Here is a 19,490-nt window from a genome sequence, read left to right as displayed (position 1 = left end):
CCCCATAAGGGCAGGCGGGCAAAAGGGCCAGTCATATCTGCCCAGGGGTAGAGGAAAGGGAAGAAGACTGCAGCAGGCAGCCCATTCCCAGGAACAGAAGCCCTCCACAGCTTCTGCCAAGTCCGCAGCATGACGCTGGGGCCGTACAAGCGGACTCAGGTGCGGTAGGGGGTCATCTCAAGAGTTTCAGCACGCAGGGGGCTCACTCACAAGTGGACTCCTGGATCCTACACGTAGTATCCCAGGTGTACATTGGAAATTCGAGACGTCTCCCCCTCACAAGTTCCTGAAGTCTGCTTTACCAACGTCTCCCTCCGACAGGGAGGCAGTATTGGGAACAATTCACAGGCTGTATTCCCAGCAGGTGATAATCAAAGTACCCCTTCTACAACAAGGGAAGGGGTATTATTCCACACTATATTGTGGTACTGAAGCCAGACGGCTCGGTGAGATCTGAAATATTTGAACACTTACATACAAGCGTTCAAATCAAGATGGAGTCACTCAGAGTAGTGATAGCGAACCAGGAAGAAGGGGACGATATGGTGTCACTGGATATCAGGGACGCTTACCTACATGTCCAAATTTGCCTTCTCACCAAGGGTACCTCAGGTTCGTGGTACAGAACTGTCACTATCAGTTCAGACGCTGCCGTTTGGATTGTCCACGGCACCCCGGGTCTTTACCAAGGTAATGGCCGAAATGATGATTCTTCTTAAAAGAAATATGGACGCTTTCCTGATAAGGGCAAGGTCCAGAGAACAGTTGGAGGTCGGAGTAGCACTATCTTAAGTAGTTCTACGACAGCACGAGTGGATTCTAAATATTCCAAAATCGCAGTTTTTTCCGACGACACGTCTACTGTTCCTAGGGATGATTCTGGACACAGTCCAAAAAAGGATGTTTTCTCCCGGAGAAGAAAGCCAGGGAGTTATCCGAGCTAGTCAGGAACCTCCTAAAACCAGGAAAAGTATCAGTGCATCATTGCACAAGGATCCTGTGAAAAATGGTGGTTTCTTACAAAGCGATCCCATTCGGTAGATTTCATGCAAGAACCTTTCCGTGGGATCTGCTGGAAAAATGGGTCCGGATCGCATCTTCAGATGCATCAGCGGATAACCCTGTCTCCAAGGACAAGGGTGTTTCTTCTGCGGTGGCTGCAGAGTGCTCATCTATGAAAGGGCCGCAGATTCGGCATTCAGGACTGGGTCCTGGTGACCACGGATGCCAGCCTGAGTGGCTGGGGAGCAGTCACACAAGGAAAAAATTTCCAGAGAGTGTGATCAAGTCTGGAGACTTCTCTCCACATAAATATACTGGAGCTAAGGGCAATTTACAATGCTCTAAGCTTAGCAAGACCTCTGCTTCAAGGTCAGCCGGTATTGATCCAGTGGGACAACATCACGGCAGTCGCCCACGTAAACAGACAGGGCGGCACAAGAAGCAGGAGGGAAATGGCAGAAACTACAAGGATTCTTCGCTGGGCGAAAAATCATGTGATAACACTCTCAGCAGTGTTCATTCCGGGAGTGGAAAACTGGGAAGCAGACTTCCTCAGCAGGCATGACCTCCACCCGGGAGAGTGGGGACTTCATCGGGAAGTCTTCCACATGATTGTAAACCGTTGGGAAAAACCAAAGGTGGACATGATGGCGTCCCGCCTGAACAAAAAACTAGACAGATATTGCGCCAGGTCAAGGGACCCTCAGGCAATAGCGGTGGACGCTCTGGTAACACTGTGGGTGTACCAGTCAGAGTATGTGTTCCCTCCTATGCCTCTCATACCAAAAGTACTGAGAATCATAAGAGGGAGATGAGTAAGAACGATACTCGTGGTTCCGGATTGGCCAAGAAGGACTTGGTACCCGAAACTTCAAGAGATGTTCACGGAAGACCCGTGGCCTCTACCTTTAAGAAAGGACCTGCTCCAGCAGGGGCCTTGTCTGTTCCAAGACTTACCGCGGCCGCGTTTGACGGCATGGCGGTTGAACGCCGGATCCTGAAAGGGCATTCCAGATGAAGTCATCCCTACCCTGGTCGAAGACAGGAAGGATGTAACCGCAAAACATTTTCACCGCATTTGGTGAAGATATGTTGCGTGGTGTGAGGCCAAGAAGGCCCCTACAGAGGAATTCCAACTGGGTCGTTTCCTACATTTCCTGAAAACAGGACTGTCTATGGGCCTAAAATTAGGGTCCATTAAGGTTCAAATTTCGGCCCTGTCGAATTTCTTCCAGAAAGAACTGGCTTTAGTGCCTGACGTTCAGATGTTTGTAAAAGGGGCTACTGCATATACAGCCTCCTTTTGTGCCCCAGTGGCACCTTGGGATCTCAATGTTGTTTTGAGTTTCCTAAAGTCACATTGGTTTGAACCACTCACCACTGTGGACTTAAAATATCTCACATGGAAGGTGACGATGCTATTAGCCCTGGCTTCAGCCAGGCGTGTGTCAGAATTGGCGGCTTTATCATATATAAAGCCCTTACTTAATTTTTCATTCTGACAGGGCAGAATTGAGGACTCGTCCTCAATTTCTCCTTAAGGTGTTTTCTGTTTTTCACATGAACCAACCTATTGTGGTACCTGCGGGTACTAGGGACTTGGAGGACTCCAAGTTACTTGACGTTGTCAGGGCCCTGAAAAATATGTTTCCAGGACGGCTGGAGTCAGAAAATCTGACTCGCTGTTTAGCCTGTATGCACCCAACAAGATGGGTGCTCCTGCTTCTAAGCAGACGATTGCTCGCTGGATTTGTAATACAATTCAGTTTACACATTCTGTGGCAGGCCTGCCACAGCCAAAATCTGTAAAAGCCCATTCCAAAAGGAAGGGGGCTCATCTTGGGCGACTGCCCGAGGGGTCTCGGCTTTACAACTTTGCCGAGCAGTTACTTGGTCAGGGGCAAACACATTTGCTAAATTCTACAAGTTTGATACCCTGGCTGAGGAGGACCTAGAGTTCGCTCATTCGGTGCTGCAGAGTCATCCGCACTCTCCCGCCCGTTTGGGAGCTTTGGTATAATCCCCATGGTCCTTACGGAGTTCCCAGCATCCACTAGGACGTCAGAGAAAATAAGATTTTACTTACCGATAAATCTATTTCTCGTAGTCCGTAGTGGATGCTGGGCGCCCATCCCAAGTGCGGATTGTCTGCAATACTTGTACATAGTTATTGTTACAAAAATCGGGTTATTCTTGTTGTGAGCCGTCTTTTCAGAGGCTCCTTCGTTGTTATCATACTGTTAACTGGGTTCAGATCACAGGTTGTACGGTGTGATTGGTGTGGCTGGTATGAGTCTTACCCGGGATTCAATATCCTTCCTTATTATGCACGCTCGTCCGGGCACAGTATCCTAACTGAGGCTTGGAGGAGGGTCATAGGGGGAGGAGCCAGTGCACACCACCTGATCCTAAAGCTTTTATTATTGTGCCCTGTCTCCTGCGAAGCCGCTATATCCCCATGGTCCTTACGGAGTTCCCAGCATCCACTACGGACTACGAGAAATAGATTTATCGGTAAGTAAAATCTTATTATTTTTTTCTTCGAGTACCACAGTGCACCCATCCTGACCCACCCATCTTCAATGGGTTTCTCTTCTCGGTCACCAGTTCCCGCCTCCAGCTTGTGAGAGTGTAAATCCTGTGTGCACCATGCTTCCGACTCTCCTCTCCAGCTCCTGCCTTAGGCTTGTTAACAATATCCTGAGTTGTGGGCGAGGTATAAGTGAGAACGACCAGTGCATCTTGGGAGTTTAAAAGATTAACTGTTTGGTACCTTATACTGGTCTCCACCATCATACCTCAAGGTCATCCCTGTGGATCCTATGGACCTAGAATAATTTTTTTGTTTGTTTGTTTACCCAAAAGCCACCATAGTGCTTTGGCTATGAATTAGAATAGGTCATGCAACAGCTGTTGATTGAGAGGTGGAAGAAGTACTCGTACACAAGTTAATTCACATTGTAGGAATTCCACAGCTATTCAGTGAATCCCTGGTGTGTTCGTTCATCATTGTTTGTCTTCCTGTCCCAGGGAGCTCTGGAGTTGTAGAAATACTTCGGACCGCAATTCCTGTAAAACCTTCAAAACAGCTCTGTCTACACCGTTTTGCTATGGTTGGCCATCTTTGGGCTGTTACTGGAAAGATAACCCCAGGATACGCATTACAGCAAATCATTCTTGTGTTGCAAAAGTTTTTTTTGTCCCTCAGGCATTAAGTAGTCAAATGACCAATCCTTAAGGTGTCTGACTACTTTCAGCGGCAGCAGAGCCCAAGAAGAAATCCATATGGACAGTTAAAAGAACGGATACAAAAACTTTTAATTTATACATTTTTTTGTTTGCTGTGCATTCTTAGAGAACGCACTCCTGGCTTCAGGCATCCTTACTTGGCTTTGCATTCAAAATCTGCTGCCAATTGAAATAGCGCAGTAGTTTTTTTTATTTCTCCTTATGTTTTGCTTACACCTTCTTTTGGTGTTACTTAGTGAGATGGAATTCTTTCTAGCCTATCCACCTCTGTGGCCTGTTAAACTTCTGCTATGAACAACTGGTGAAGCATGGGGTCCTGTGGTGATATTGATTGTCCAGTAATGGCATTAAGAATTAAATACTTACTGCTATGGTGATTTATTTGCTACTCTTTGCTCTACTCCTTGCTGTAAGCGATTAATATGCATTTACCCTGAAAACACACCGATTTTTGTTTATCTTGTTGTCTGTCCCCAAGGCGTGATCCTGAGCAGGGATGATTTAAACTGGTTTTAGCATGCTCCCCTTTTAGTCCTTTACTTTTATTATGTTGTTGTTGTGATTCGCGTTCAGTTCTGTGTTAGGAATCTGTAGAGGATGTCCAGTTGTTGGGATTGGTCTTAGAACATGTGGCCAATAGGCACATATTAATGTGGTAAATGAGGAGACGAATAATAGTTACAAACCAAGATAGTATGTTGTTGATGGTGGGGTTTGTATATTTGAGGCAGTCCCTCATTTATACGTAATTTTTAGTATCTAAGTATCATCAATTTACAGGTCCCTCCGGAAGAGATGGATCCTATCTATAAGTATTTTGACAGCATGATGACATGTGCACGAGTAAGGGTCCATGAGCGTAAAGCACCAGACGAGAAAGCCAAGAAAGACCAGTGCATAGATGATGGCTTTGACACCTCTGGAAAGGTGGGATATTTCTTAAAAAAATGTTTAAGGCAAATTCATTTTAAAAACTATTTAGGGTACATACAGTATGTGGGTTAGGTTTTGTCCTCTACTGTTACACATTCTGTTTCATTTATCTTTGAACCAGTTCACCTATACACAATGGTACTGATGTAGAGTGAGTACTATACCAGGCTGCTAACTTACATACATTAGATGCGCCCAGTGTTCTCCACACACTAGATTTCTCAGATGGTTCTGCAAAACATCCCTGCTGTCCGGCGCTATGATGTGGCCGAAAGTCTCTCTGCACTGATGTGAATTAGTATCCACGTCACAGTACTGCTTAGAGCCACCCGCACCGGAAGGAGAATGCCGACCGCCCCTTCTACCTCAGCCCCTGCCCACCCTATCAGATCCATGCACTATGGGCTGCTGCTAACATGCTGTGATAGGGTCCTCTCAGAAAACTGCATGGAAAATAGTAAATGTCCATACATCTGTAGATCCATACTTACCTGGATATGCTTATGCCTTCACATCGGCAGGAATACATGCCTGGATTACGAAAAATCATCAGTGTTTGTTTGCACCCTTTCATGTAGCTACTGCAAAAGTTAAGCCATCTGAGGTGCTTCTATTGGCCTTCATGGATTCCCTCCAGCATAGGGTGGAGGGAAGAACTTATGCCTTCACATCGGCAGAAATACATGCCTGGATTACGAAAAATCATCAGAGTTTTGTATGTATTCAAAGAGTCAAGTCCATAGAAAGAAAGTGAAAAGTTAATCTTCCTGTTAATAGCAATAAAATAAGTTGTGGTGTTTTCCGTGGATTTTATATATATATATATATATATATATATATATATGTGTGTGTGTGTGTGTGTGTGTGTGTGTGTATATATATATATATATATATATATATATATATATATTTCTCTAACGTCCTAAGTGGATGCTGGGGACTCCGTCAGGACCATGGGGAATAGCGGCTCCGCAGGAGACGGGGCACAAAAATAAAGCTTTAGGATTAGGTGGTGTGTACTGGCTCCTCCCCCTATGACCCTCCTCCAAGCCTCAGTTAGGTTTTTGTGCCCGTCCGAGCAGGGTGCAATCTAGGTGGCTCTCCTAAAGAGCTGCTTAGAAAAAGTTTTTAGGTTTTTTATTTTCAGTGAGTCCTGCTGGCAACAGGCTCACTGCATCGAGGGACTTAGGGGAGAGAATTTCAACTCACCTGCGTGCAGGATGGATTGGATTCTTAGGCTACTGGACACCATTAGCTCCAGAGGGAGTCGGAACACAGGTCTCACCCTTGGGTTCGTCCCGGAGCCGCGCCGCCGACCCCCCTTACAGATGCTGAAGATTGAAGGTCCGGAAACAGGCGGCAGAAGGCTCTTCAGTCTTCATGAAGGTAGCGCACAGCACTGCAGCTGTGCGCCATTGTTGTCACACACTTCACACCAAGCGGTCACGGAGGGTGCAGGGCGCTGCTGGGGGCGCCCTGGGCAGCAATATTTAATACCTTTATGGCAAAAGAATACATCACATATAGCCATTGAGGCTATATCAGTGGTTCCCAAACTTTTTTGAATCACGGCGCCCTAGAATATCAGAATTTTTTTCACGGCACCCCTAGGCCAATAATTTCTTATTGAGAAATTTAGAAAGAAATATTAAATTAAGTAGATTGTGTTTATATGTCATCCTTAGGCTCAATTTTGTGGTGAGGGACAAGATTTGCTTCTGTTTGGCCACATATTTTATGACTGACAGCCACCAGCACTAGTTTTGCCTTTTATATTGACCATAAATAATTTGAATTGGTCCTGGACCACCAACCCAGGGCACCCCTGCAAGTGTCCCGAGGCACCCCAGGGAGCCACGGCACACAGTTTGGGAACCACTGGGCTATATGTATGTATTTAACCCATGCCAGTTATCTAAAACTACGGGAGAAAAGCCCGCCGAAATAGGGGGCGGAGCTTATTCTCCTCAGCACAGCGCCATTTTCCTGCTCAGCTCCGCTGTGAGGAAGGCTCCCAGGACTCTCCCCTGCACTGCACTACAGAAACAGGGTAAAACAGAGAGGGGGGGCATTTTTTTGGCGATATTTTGATATATTTAAGCTGCTATAAAGAACAACACTTATATAAGGTTGTTCCCATATATATTATAGCGCTTGGGTGTGTGCTGGCAAACTCTCCCTCTGTCTCCCCAAAGGGCTAGTGGGGTCCTGTCTTCGATAAGAGCATTCCCTGTGTGTCTGCTGTGTGTCGGTACGTGTGTGTCGACATGTATGAGGACGATGTTGGTGTGGAGGCAGAGCAATTGCCGATAATGGTGATGTCACCCCCCAGGGAGTCGACACCGGAATGGATGGCTTTGTTTATGGAATTACGTGATAATGTCAGCACATTACAAAAATCAGTTGACGACATGAGACGGCCGGCAAACCAGTTAGTACCTGCCCAGGCGTCTCAGACACCGTCAGGGGCTGTAAAGCGCCCTTTACCTCAGTCGGTCGACACAGACACTGAATCTAGTGTCGACGGTTATGAAACAAACGTATTTTCAAGTAGGGCCACACGTTATATGATCACGGCAATGAAGGAGGCTTTGCATATCTCTGATACTGCAAGTACCACAAAAAGGGGTATTATGTGGGGGGTGAAAAAACTACCTGTAGTTTTTCCTGAATCAGAGGAATTAAATGATGTATGTGATGAAGCGTGGGTTAACCCAGATAGAAAAATGCTAATTTCAAAAAAGTTATTAGCATTATACCCTTTCCCGCCAGAGGTTAGGGCGCGCTGGGAAACACCCCCTAGGGTGGATAAGGCGCTCACACGCTTATCAAAACAAGTGGCGTTACCGTCTCCTGATACGGCCGCCCTCAGGGATCCAGCTGATAGGAGAATGGAAACTACCCTAAAAAGTATATACACGCATACTGGTGTTATACTGCGACCAGCCATCGCCTCAGCCTGGATGTGCAGTGCTGGGGTCGTCTGGTTGGATTCCCTGACTGAAAATATTGATACCCTGGATAGGGACAGTATTTTATTGACTATAGAGCAATTTAAGGATGCTTTCCTTTATATGCGAGATGCTCAGAGAGATATTTGCACTCTGGCATCGAGAGTAAATGCGATGTCCATATCTGCCAGAAGGAGTTTATGGACGCGACAGTGGTCAGGTGATGCGGATTCCAAACGACATATGGAAGTATTGCCGTATAAAGGGGAGGAATTATTTGGCGTCGGTCTATCGGATCTGGTGGCCATGGCAACTGCTGGAAAATCCACCTTTTTACCTCAGACCCCCTCCCAACAGAAAAAGACACCGTCTTTTCAGCCGCAGTCCTTTCGGTCCTATAAGAACAAGCGGACAAAAGGACAGTCATATCTGCCTCGGGGCAGAGGAAGGGGTAAGAGAGGGCAGCAAGCAGCCCCTGCCCAGGAACAGAAGCCCTCCCAGGGTTCTGCAAAGCCCTCAGCATGACGCTGGGGCCTTACAAGCGGACTCAGGAGCGGTGGGGGGTCGACTCAAGAATTTCAGCGCACAGTGGGCTTGCTCACAGGTGGACCCCTGGATTCTGCAGGTTGTATCTCAGGGTTACAGGTTGGAATTCGAGAAGTCTCCCCCTCGCCGGTTCCTAAAGTCTGCTTTGCCAACGTCTCCCTCAGACAGGGCGACGGTATTGGAAGCCATTCACAAGCTGTTTTCTCAGCAGGTGATAGTCAAGGTACCCCTCCTACAACAGGGAAAGGGGTATTACTCCACGCTATTTGTGGTACCGAAGCCGGACGGCTCGGTAAGACCTATTCTAAATCTGAAATCTTTGAACCTGTACATACAAAAATTCAAGTTCAAGATGGAGTCACTCAGAGCAGTGATAGCGAATCTGGAAGAAGGGGACTTTATGGTGTCCCTGGACATAAAGGATGCTTACCTACATGTCCCAATTTGCCCTTCACATCAAGGGTACCTCAGGTTCGTGGTGCAAAACTGTCATTATCAGTTTCAGACGCTGCCGTTTGGATTGTCCACGGCACCTCGGGTCTTTACCAAGGTAATGGCCGAAATGATGATTCTTCTGCGAAGAAGAGGCGTATTAATTATCCCTTACTTGGACGATCTCCTGATAAGGGCAAGGTCCAGAGAACAGCTGGAGGACGGAGTAGCACTAACCCAACTAGTGCTGCAACAACACGGGTGGATTCTGAATTTTCCAAAATCTCAGTTGACCCCGACGACACGTCTGCTGTTCCTGGGAATGATTCTGGACACGGTTCAGAAAAAGGTGTTTCTTCCGGAGGAGAAAGCCAGGGAGTTATCCGAACTTGTCAGGAACCTCCTAAAACCAGGGAAAGTGTCTGTGCATCAATGCACAAGAGTCCTGGGAAAGATGGTGGCTTCTTACGAAGCGATTCCATTCGGCAGATTCCACGCACGAACTTTTCAGTGGGATCTGCTGGACAAATGGTCCGGATCGCATCTGCAGATGCATCAGCGGATAACCTTATCGCCACGGACAAGGGTGTCTCTTCTGTGGTGGTTGCAGAGTGCTCATCTGTTAGAGGGCCGCAGATTCGGCATACAGGACTGGGTCCTGGTGACCACGGATGCCAGTCTGAGAGGCTGGGGAGCGGTCACACAGGGAAGAAACTTCCAGGGAGTATGGTCAAGCCTGGAGATGTCTCTTCACATAAATATACTGGAGCTAAGAGCGATTTACAATGCTCTAAGTCTGGCAAAACCCCTGCTTCAGGGTCAGCCGGTGTTGATCCAGTCGGACAACATCACGGCAGTCGCCCACGTAAACAGACAGGGCGGCACAAGAAGCAGGACAGCAATGGCAGAAGCTGCAAGGATTCTTCGCTGGGCGGAAGATCAAGTGATAGCACTGTCAGCAGTATTCATTCCGGGAGTGGACAACTGGGAAGCAGACTTCCTCAGCAGACACGATCTACACCCGGGAGAGTGGGGCCTTCATCCAGAAGTCTTCCACATGATTGTGAACCGTTGGGAAAAACCAATGGTGGATATGATGGCGTCCCGCCTCAACAAAAAACTGGACAGGTATTGCGCCAGGTCAAGAGACCCTCAGGCAATAGCTGTGGACGCTCTGGTAACACCGTGGGTGTTCCAGTCAGTGTATGTGTTCCCTCCTCTGCCTCTCATACCAAAGGTACTGAGAATTATACGGCAAAAGGGAGTAAGAACGATACCAGTGGCTCCGGATTGGCCAAGAAGAACTTGGTACCCGGAACTTCAAGAGATGCTCACGGAGGATCCGTGGCCTCTACCTCTAAGACCGGACCTGCTTCAGCAGGGACCGTGTCTATTCCAAGACTTACCGCGGCTGCGTTTGACGGCATGGCGGTTGAACGCCGAATTCTAAGGGAAAAAGGCATTCCGGAAGAGGTCATTCCTACACTGGTAAAAGCCAGGAAGGAGGTGACTGCACAACATTATCACCGCATTGGAGAAAATATGTTGCGTGGTGTGAGGCCAGGAAGGCCCCCACGGAGGAATTTCAACTGGGTCGATTCCTACATTTCCTGCAAACAGGATTGTCTATGGGCCTCAAATTGGGGTCCATTAAGGTTCAAATTTCGGCCCTGTCGATTTTCTTCCAGAAAGAATTGGCTTCAGTTCCTGAAGTCCAGACTTTTGTAAAAGGAGTACTACATATACAGCCCCCGGTTGTGCCCCCAGTGGCACCGTGGGATCTTAATGTAGTCTTGGATTTTCTCAAATCCCATTGGTTTGAGCCGCTCAAATCGGTGGAGTTGAAGTATCTTACATGAAAAGTAACCATGCTACTGGCCCTGGCTTCAGCCAGGAGAGTATCAGAATTGGCGGCTTTATCATATAAGAGCCCATATCTGATTTTCCATACGGACAGGGCAGAACTGCGGACACGTCCTCATTTTCTGCCTAAGGTGGTGTCAGCGTTTCACCTGAACCAGCCTATTGTGGTGCCTGCGGATACTAACGATTTGGAGGATTCCAAGTTGTTGGACGTGGTCCGGGCATTGAAAATATATATTTCAAGAACGGCGGGAGTCAGAAAGTCTGACTCACTGTTTATATTGTATGCACCTAACAAGATGGGTGCTCCTGCTTCTCAGCAGACGATTGCTCGTTGGATTTGTAGCACAATTCAACTTGCACATTCTGTGGCAGGCTTGCCACAACCTAAATCTGTCAAGGCCCATTCCACAAGGAAAGTGGGCTCATCCTGGGCGGCTGCCCGGGGGGTCTCGGCATTACAACTCTGCCGAGCTGCTACTTGGTCAGGGGCAAACACATTTGCAAAATTCTACAAATTTGATACTCTGGCTGAGGAGGACCTTGAGTTCTCTCATTCGGTGCTGCAGAGTCATCCGCACTCTCCCGCCCGTTTGGGAGCTTTGGTATAATCCCCATGGTCCTGACGGAGTCCCCAGCATCCACTTAGGACGTTAGAGAAAATAAGAATTTACTTACCGATAATTCTATTTCTCGTAGTCCGTAGTGGATGCTGGGCGCCCATCCCAAGTGCGGATTGTCTGCAATACTTGTACATAGTTATTGTTACAAACAAATTCGGGTTGTTATTGTTGTGAGCCGTCTGTTCAGAGGCTCCTACGTTTGTCATACTGTTAACTGGGTTCAGATCACAAGTTATACGGTGTGATTGGTGTGGCTGGTATGAGTCTTACCCGGGATTCAATATCCTTCCTTATTGTGTACGCTCGTCCGGGCACAGTATCCTAACTGAGGCTTGGAGGAGGGTCATAGGGGGAGGAGCCAGTACACACCACCTAATCCTAAAGCTTTATTTTTGTGCCCTGTCTCCTGCGGAGCCGCTATTCCCCATGGTCCTGACGGAGTCCCCAGCATCCACTACGGACTACGAGAAATAGAATTATCGGTAAGTAAATTCTTATTATATATATATATATATATATATATATATATATATATATATTATACACACACGGTATATATGTGTGTGTGTGTGTGTGTATATATATATATATATATATATATATATATATATATATGTGTGTGTATATATACGGTATATATGTGTATATAATGTGTGTATATAATATTCTTTTCTCTCAAATATGTGTTATTTCAAGAAACTTTTAAATTTCATAATTTCTGCAGCGGGGTACACTGGGATTCCACAGGGAATAACATCGGAGTGTAGAGTTGGATCTTGATCCGAGGCACCAACAGGTTAAAAGCTTTGACTGTTGCCAGGATGCACCGCAACGCCTCCTCTATACCCCCGCCTCCGTGCACAAGAGCTCAGTTTTAAAGTTGGTGCCTGCATAGCAGATCACTAACAGGGGGGACTGCGTTAGGCAGCCCTGAAGAAAAGAATAAAGCTTTATTGAAGATACTTCATGGGTCGCTGCATTTATGTCCAGGGGACATACTGTGCTGCGGCTCAATCACCTTCCCACTGCGGCGCTGTATACTCCCGCAGCCTGGTTCCTGGGTACTTGCAGCTATCACTCACCACTATTCTGGCACATCGCCGTTGCACATCTCCAGGATCACGTGGGTGCAGGACACGGGGAGGAGGTAAGAGGGTCCCCCAGGTGGGTTCCGCTGGGCTAAATCGCGATCCCGCGCGGTCTCCAGGAGACTGACCGCGCGGCTTTCGTGGACAATGTACTGCTCAAGGACCCCACTATATCCACCAGGGCAGCCGGAGTGCAAGTTGGTTTTCTTGAAAAACCGTTTGATAAAGGCTCCATAAGTACCAGTGGTGAAGTCCAGCGTGAGGGGATAAGACGCTGACCTGTAGCCCTTCCCCCCCAGCTCCGGGCACACTCTTCCACAGGAGTTCCCACCCTGGTGCTGTTTTCACTTTCTCCCTCACTTCCTGGCGCCATTTCTATAGCAAGGGCTACTCTCAACGGGATTGCTGGGCTGATGTCTCCTCTGTAAAGCCGCCTATCACAGCGCCGTGCTTTTACAGTTACTTGTGTATTCTACATGTCGTTTAGACCGCATTAGTTAAGAACAAGTGTAATTATAACAGAATATAGGTGGTATACATCCAGTATTACTGTGCATTATCTCTCTGCATATACATATCTGTTGTCATATGTAATTTGCCTGTCCAGTGCAGTATTATTGTTGTGCACTTTGTCTGCATTGTGTTGTGACTGAGTGTGCCTATAGCTGCTGTGTGTTTTCATTTAGTGTATCACACCCTTGCTATCACTATATTCTGTGCCCTGAGTGGATAAATGCGTCAGAGTCCACATTATTTATACATATATAGTGCTACACAGTTTATACAGCTCCGTGTATTTTTCTGTGTATTTCAGTCACCCCATTCCGGCTTAATTCTCTGTTTGTGTCCTGCTTTTATTAGCACATAAATCAGGGAATTGGTATACGGTATTCTTATTGTATGGCTATATTGTTCTGTATGCCCCATGGCTACATTCCTCATAATGGGGGTATCCAATTAGCCCCAGTAATTTACCGGGGCTAATTGTCCCGCCGGGAGCTATCTAGTTAGCCCTGATAAGCCGGCGCGTGCTGCTGTTTATCGGGGATTTTGTTTCACCTGCCTCAGTCAGGCGAAGCAGAATCCCCGGAAATCAGGATTTTGGTACTTACCGATAAATCCCTTTCTCCGATTCCACAGGGGCCACTGGAGTGTAGTTACAATGGGGAGATAGTAGGTGGTATTGGTAGCTGGCACTTTAAAAATTCTCACACTGTGGCTAGCTCCTCCCCTACTATCTCCCCTCCAAGCCAGTCTACGTTAAACTGTGCCCGAGGAGAGCTGTAATAAACAAACCGTAAGGTAGAGGAGGTTAACGACGCCCTGTAAACCAGGCGAACACAAACTAAACCTGGAACAGAACCTGACAAAAAACCAGGCTAGCCTGAACCCAACAAGCAGTCATATGGTGATCTGCAATCGTTAATCAAACAAAAATCAGGAGAAACAGCGCTGGGCGGGCGTCCAGTGGCCCCTGTGGAATCGGAGAAAGGGATTTATCGGTAAGTACCAAAATCCTGATTTCTCCTTCATCCACTAGGGGCCACTGGAGTGTAGTTACAATGGGGACGTCCCAGAGCTCCCAAAAAACGGGTGGGAAAGCGCTGAGAGTCCTGTAAAAACTGCTCGGCCAAACAGTGATGCAGAGGCCGTAAAAGTGTCAAACTTGTAGAATTTGACAAAACGAATGTCGGTTTGACCAAGTAGCCGCCCGACAAAATATTCATGGAGACCCCGCGGGCGGCTGCCCACGAAGGTCTTACAATGCGCGTAAAGCGCGCTGAATTGGAAAACGGAGGTTCCCTAGTAACCGCCAAGAAGACTGTCTGATGATCAGATGTATCCAACTGTCCAGCATATGCTGGGGCCCCGGCTATTTAGTACGGGAGCATCGTCCAGAGCAAAGAAGAAAAAACACTTCATCGAATAGCCTGAGACCTCTGTAGAGAGAGTTGACGAGCCCTGACAACATTCAGAGAGGATTGAAAACCACTAGTGTCAGATTTATATGAAAAATGGACCTCCCCTCTGGAAGAAACGACCGCTGAGGCCGAAGCCGAGCCCGGGGAGTTGCCAATAGAGTACTCCCTGAACAAGAGGCCGAACTTACGGCCGCTAGGCTAATCTCATTTGGAAGAAAAGCGAAAAAGGCAGAGACCTAAAATTCCGGTCAGTGTGGTTTGAAGCGCAGCGGAGCAAAAAACCTCCCAGAGAAACCAAAGATGAATGGTAACTGGAAGAAGGGGGAAAAACCCCCTTTTATCTTCATTATGTTCCATAAAGTTTTCCCAAAGTGGCAAAAGCGAGAAGAGGTAATAGACTTCTGAAATCGGAGCCCAGTAGGCCTAACCGAACTAGGGAACTCCTCCCTTCTGAGGTCTCGTGAACAGTCACACGGGTAACCGAAACCAGTGTAAAATTGAACAAGGAGAAAAAAAAGGAGCCTGTTGAAGTAGACAGTCCCGTCGAGGTAGGAGCCAAGGCTCCTCTACTGACAACAGGCGTATCTGTATCTTCAAGTCATGCGTGGCCCAACCAGCGCCACCGAGAGGACTAGCACGCATAATCCCCTCCTGTGTTACTGAACATGAAGTAGAAATAGAAAAGGAGGCAGGATAGAATAACCAGAAAACTCCCCGGAGCCCTGAGGGCCTCCACGGCTACTGCCGTCCGAGAGTAATAAAGGGTTAAAGAGTCAGTCAGAACGCCCTGAGGTCGATCCGAAATCTCCGCCCACAGCGGACCAGCTGACAAAACTCCGGGGCATGTTCCCTCACCCAGGAGTCTGACCTGGTGGCTTGATCTGGAAACAAGATTGTTGTCCCCCGTTCCGAGAGGAATGGAGGCGACCACTCATTACGTCGCAACTTGACTGAAGAAATAGAGTCTCTGGTGCCGAGGAATGAAAAAACCTCTGACGGACCGTGTTGAGAAACGTCTATGCGGAGCATAAATTGGATCTGTGTCGAATCAGAAGCTCGTGGATCCTCCGGATATTCAGAAGCCACCTAATGTACAGAGTGGGATAGTAGCAGTAAATTGTCCCATTAGGGAACCAACGTCACCCACTGCCCTTGAAAAAGAGTTATTCTGTTATCTTCCTAAACTCTGTGGGAGCGGAAGAGAGAAGAGTAAAGGACTTACAGTGAAAATGAGAATCCTGTTAAGGGGGAATCTGAGAAAAGCCTGTCCAACGGAAATCAGTAAACAGGCATCTCTGAAGACAAGGGACACGTAAAACTCCCTTTCTTGTTTAAACTAGCAATCACAGACTAAAAGGATTGTAAGGCCAGAATAGGCCTGTCCGAGCCACTTGGCTTCGGAACGTGAAAAGAAAACAAAGGCCTGAGAACTGTCCTAATTCAAATGATATGTGTAAAACAGGGATCAACACCCTTTGCGGTTAGAAACCTATGGAGCGCAGCCTGCAGTATGACTGTCTTGTCATCGTAAATCAGCCGACCCATGCCGAGGGACTCCTGAGACGGTTGTAACCGCCCAAGCCTTCTCCCATCGACCTGCGCCTACCCTGGGACCCTGCAGGTGTAATGGGTGTATAGGATGACATAAAATCTGACTGGACTGAGGATGTTGAACCTCTGCTTCAGCCTTTTTACCCTGAGAACCCCTGGCGACGAAGATATCACCCGTGTGGAGTCAAAAACCTGAAAGGGCACGAAACAATCTAAAGGGAAGACCAGTAAAGGTCTGTCTTGGAGCTGGGGCAGTAGTAGGAGAAATCAAAGTGGACCTACCTCCATTGGTTCAAGAAATCCTGCAGAAAGTTCCTTCCCCAGAACCATCTGCCCCGTAGGATTTCATGTTTACTTGTCACTGTCGCAGCCCCAGAGGTCGTCGGGTTAAGACAGCCCAAGCGAAGATGCAGGGTCCGAGTCTGTAGACATGGAGACCTCCAAGGAACATAAAGCAGAATCGTGATTCTGACCTGTATCAAAGTATCAATTGATCCTGATGCGAAGCATCCTGTAACCTAGAGGACAATTGTTCCCCAACCTACCTGCTCCGGATACGGTAGAACCATGCTGCCGCATATGTCGATGGATCCCTGAGCAAGGTTGCCTCAGGAAAACGGCGGCTTGATGGACCGGCGATACACCGAGGTGTATACCCTAGAGAGGTTCTGATACCATCTCCTGCCATCTGCGGGGAAAAGATAGGAAAACAAACCCTGTTTGATACCTGATATTGTGTATTCGGGTGTCTGTCGGCCGCCTACCGGAGCCTGCCCAGCTCATCCGAAACTGAACCAGTCGCTGTCATTTTCGTCAATGGCGTGGAACCCTGATGGACTTGACGTGTCCTCCTCCTTTACCTGCAGTATCAGATGAACTGCTGTATTATGTACCTGTATATTCTGAGACACTGGTTCAGATCCACAGAAAACAGACATCAGTAATGCATGGAATGTTAGCAAAGTTTCTTTTTGGAAAGGTGTGTTTGGTCCCGCTGTGATTTGATCCTGTGACCTTGGAAACCAAAGTCCAAGGGCTTACCTGATGAGCTATTGTCTGGTTAATAGTGACATTACCTGCATCATTGATCAAACAGGGGTGTGCAGGTGCGTGGAGGGCGAAGCAGATGGCTCCGCCGCATACTTCACACCTAAGAGGGAATTCTTCGACTATCCCAGGAGAGACAAACGAAAGGAGAAAAGGTGGGTTAAATAAACAGAGCCCTACGTAAGGTCTGCACTATAATGTGTAGTGACCGATACGATTAAAATAAACTTTCTGGAGCAGCGGAGACCTGAACCAGCAACGCTGCGCTGTGGGACAGGAGTCTTAGCCCTAGGCTATAGGAGTTCTCCTTAAAGTTTTGTTTGGATTCAAACCCCTGTTCAGATACCCGCTACTAGCGTACTGAGCCGCAGCGCTATTTGTCTGATGCCTTACACGCATTCCACAATTACAAATAGCATTAGTAACTAGTGACAACAAGGAATAATAAAGGGAAGGCAACACCCCGCCCTGTATTTAGTGTACCGCTAATTAAGGTGCACCAGATGTTTCTCTGAGGTTCCGCTGGCTTTTCAAAATGGTGACCAGCCTGTGAGAAAGATGGGGGAAAATGTTATGTGCAAGATGTTGTTATTAGAAAACATTGCGGAAGTAGCCTACAGCACCTGGTATTCCCAGGCGGTCTCCCATCCAAGTACTAACCGGGCCTGACCCTGCTTAGTTTCCGAGATCAGACGAGATCGGGCGTGTTCAGGGTGGTGTGGCCGTAGGCTTTTATCCCCTATATCTGGTATTTTATGGATTTATCTATATACATACCTACACGCACTTAAATATATATATCTATATATATACATGCACAAACATAACTATATATGTATATATACACACACACCGTAGGTAAATAAATACTGCACAGTAGATCCTTTTAATTATTATTGAGCTGAGTCCCAGCTACTGTAATAGAGCAGGTTCCCTGATTTGCAAGTAGGAAAATGCTGGGTAGAGGACTCTACTGCAGGAGGAATGTATCTATATTTCAGCAGCCTGAAGTATCGAAAAGTTACAAATCCCAGAGCTGTTGCCTAGCGACGGGGAGACCTGGGAGCCCGCTGAGTAAAGCGGGTTAACTGTTAATATACCTGGGACTTTATTTGTATTTGTCTCTGAGTATGCAAGATTAGCCCACTGGGCTATAGGAGACACTGCAAATATGAAGCCAGGTCTGTGCAGGGAGGAAATGGCCGCCAGAGTGAAACTCCTCTGGGCTATGCGATAAAATCTATATAGTGGATAACTGGATTAGTGCTGAGCCACTCTGACTATATCACATTCTCCTCAGCACCATGTGCATTAAACTCACATAAATGCCTATTACACTATAACAGTGGCCGGGGAGCGGAGAATGCTGAGCCCGCTGTACAGAGCAGGAGTTAGCTCCGCCCCCCGGCTATGGCGCCTTATTGCAAAACTAAGCGGGAAGCGAGCTGTACCCTCCGCTGGGCCTGCGAGTCACCGCCGGGGAGCGCTGAGCGCTGAGCCCGCTATACAGCGCTAGTAGAGCCCTGTATCTGCTAGCCGCCGCCGGGGAGTGTTGCGCTGAACAGAGCGCGAGTCGCCGCCTGGGAGCAGGGAGCGCTGAGCTCGCTCTACAGAGCGGGACTTAGCTCCGCCCCCTCCGTACAAGGCGCCAAATTTAAACATTGCTTTGCGCTCGAGCGGGATCCCTGTGCCGGCTCTGTGAGTCGCGCTGAGTGGGTGCGGGGGGTGCGGGGAGCTGGGGGAGCAGAGGGTTATCAGAATGACACACACCCGTTTTTCAGTCAGGGTTGTATAAACACATACTCAGCCTCCCCCAATCATCCTGTCTGTTTCTCCATGAGGAGGACAGGTAAGGATACAATAAAGTACATTACAGCCCCAGAGAGCCCTTCTGGAGTGGGTTGTACAACAATAAACAGATTGCTCTAAAAACATACATAGCCACCACAAATAAAGTATACTTCACTCACCACTGTGTTCTTGGTGGATCGGCCCCGACACACGCCGCACGCAGCGGCGTCCAGCCGGAATCTTCTGTGGTGGGGTGGTCCCGACACAAGCCGCACGCAGCGGTGTCCGACCATTTTTGATACTCACCGCTGCCATGCTGCCGGAATCTTCTGCTGGATGGAGTGGCCGCGACACGCGCCGCACGCAGCGGTGTCCGCCAACTCAGGAGAGCTCAGTGTCTCCCTCAGCCGGGGCCCATCCCTAGCCGCACGCAGCTGCGATGGGACCCCGCCGGCAGCTCCCACGGTGCAGACTGGCAGTGGCAGAGCTGCC

The 19,490-nt window shown here is 48.0% G+C and overlaps 1 protein-coding gene and 1 non-coding gene across 13 annotated transcripts in view; one reads left to right on the top strand and one right to left on the bottom strand.

Annotated features, from left to right (window-relative positions):
* The window catches only part of MGA (MAX dimerization protein MGA), a 428,176-nt gene that overhangs the window by 192,493 nt on the left and 216,193 nt on the right, over positions 1-19,490 (top strand). For 10 of the 12 annotated variants that reach the window (XM_063947913.1, XM_063947912.1, XM_063947915.1 and 7 more), the window contains exon 11: positions 5,032-5,178. The exons of the other annotated variants lie outside the window; for them this stretch is intronic. In XM_063947913.1, the coding sequence (XP_063803983.1) occupies positions 5,032-5,178 (147 nt within the window). The remainder of the gene's footprint in view (positions 1-5,031; positions 5,179-19,490) is intronic. 12 annotated transcript variants of the gene reach the window in all.
* LOC134981832 (5S ribosomal RNA) lies at positions 17,819-17,937 on the bottom strand. Its single transcript, XR_010190743.1, has one exon. It is a non-coding gene; the product is annotated as a 5S ribosomal RNA (ribosomal RNA).

This window comes from Pseudophryne corroboree, chromosome 12, assembly GCF_028390025.1.
Source record: "Pseudophryne corroboree isolate aPseCor3 chromosome 12, aPseCor3.hap2, whole genome shotgun sequence".
Lineage (NCBI taxonomy): Eukaryota > Metazoa > Chordata > Amphibia > Anura > Myobatrachidae > Pseudophryne > Pseudophryne corroboree.
The sequence above is the reverse complement of the archived record's forward strand: the minus strand, read 5'-3'. Positions and strand labels throughout refer to the sequence as shown.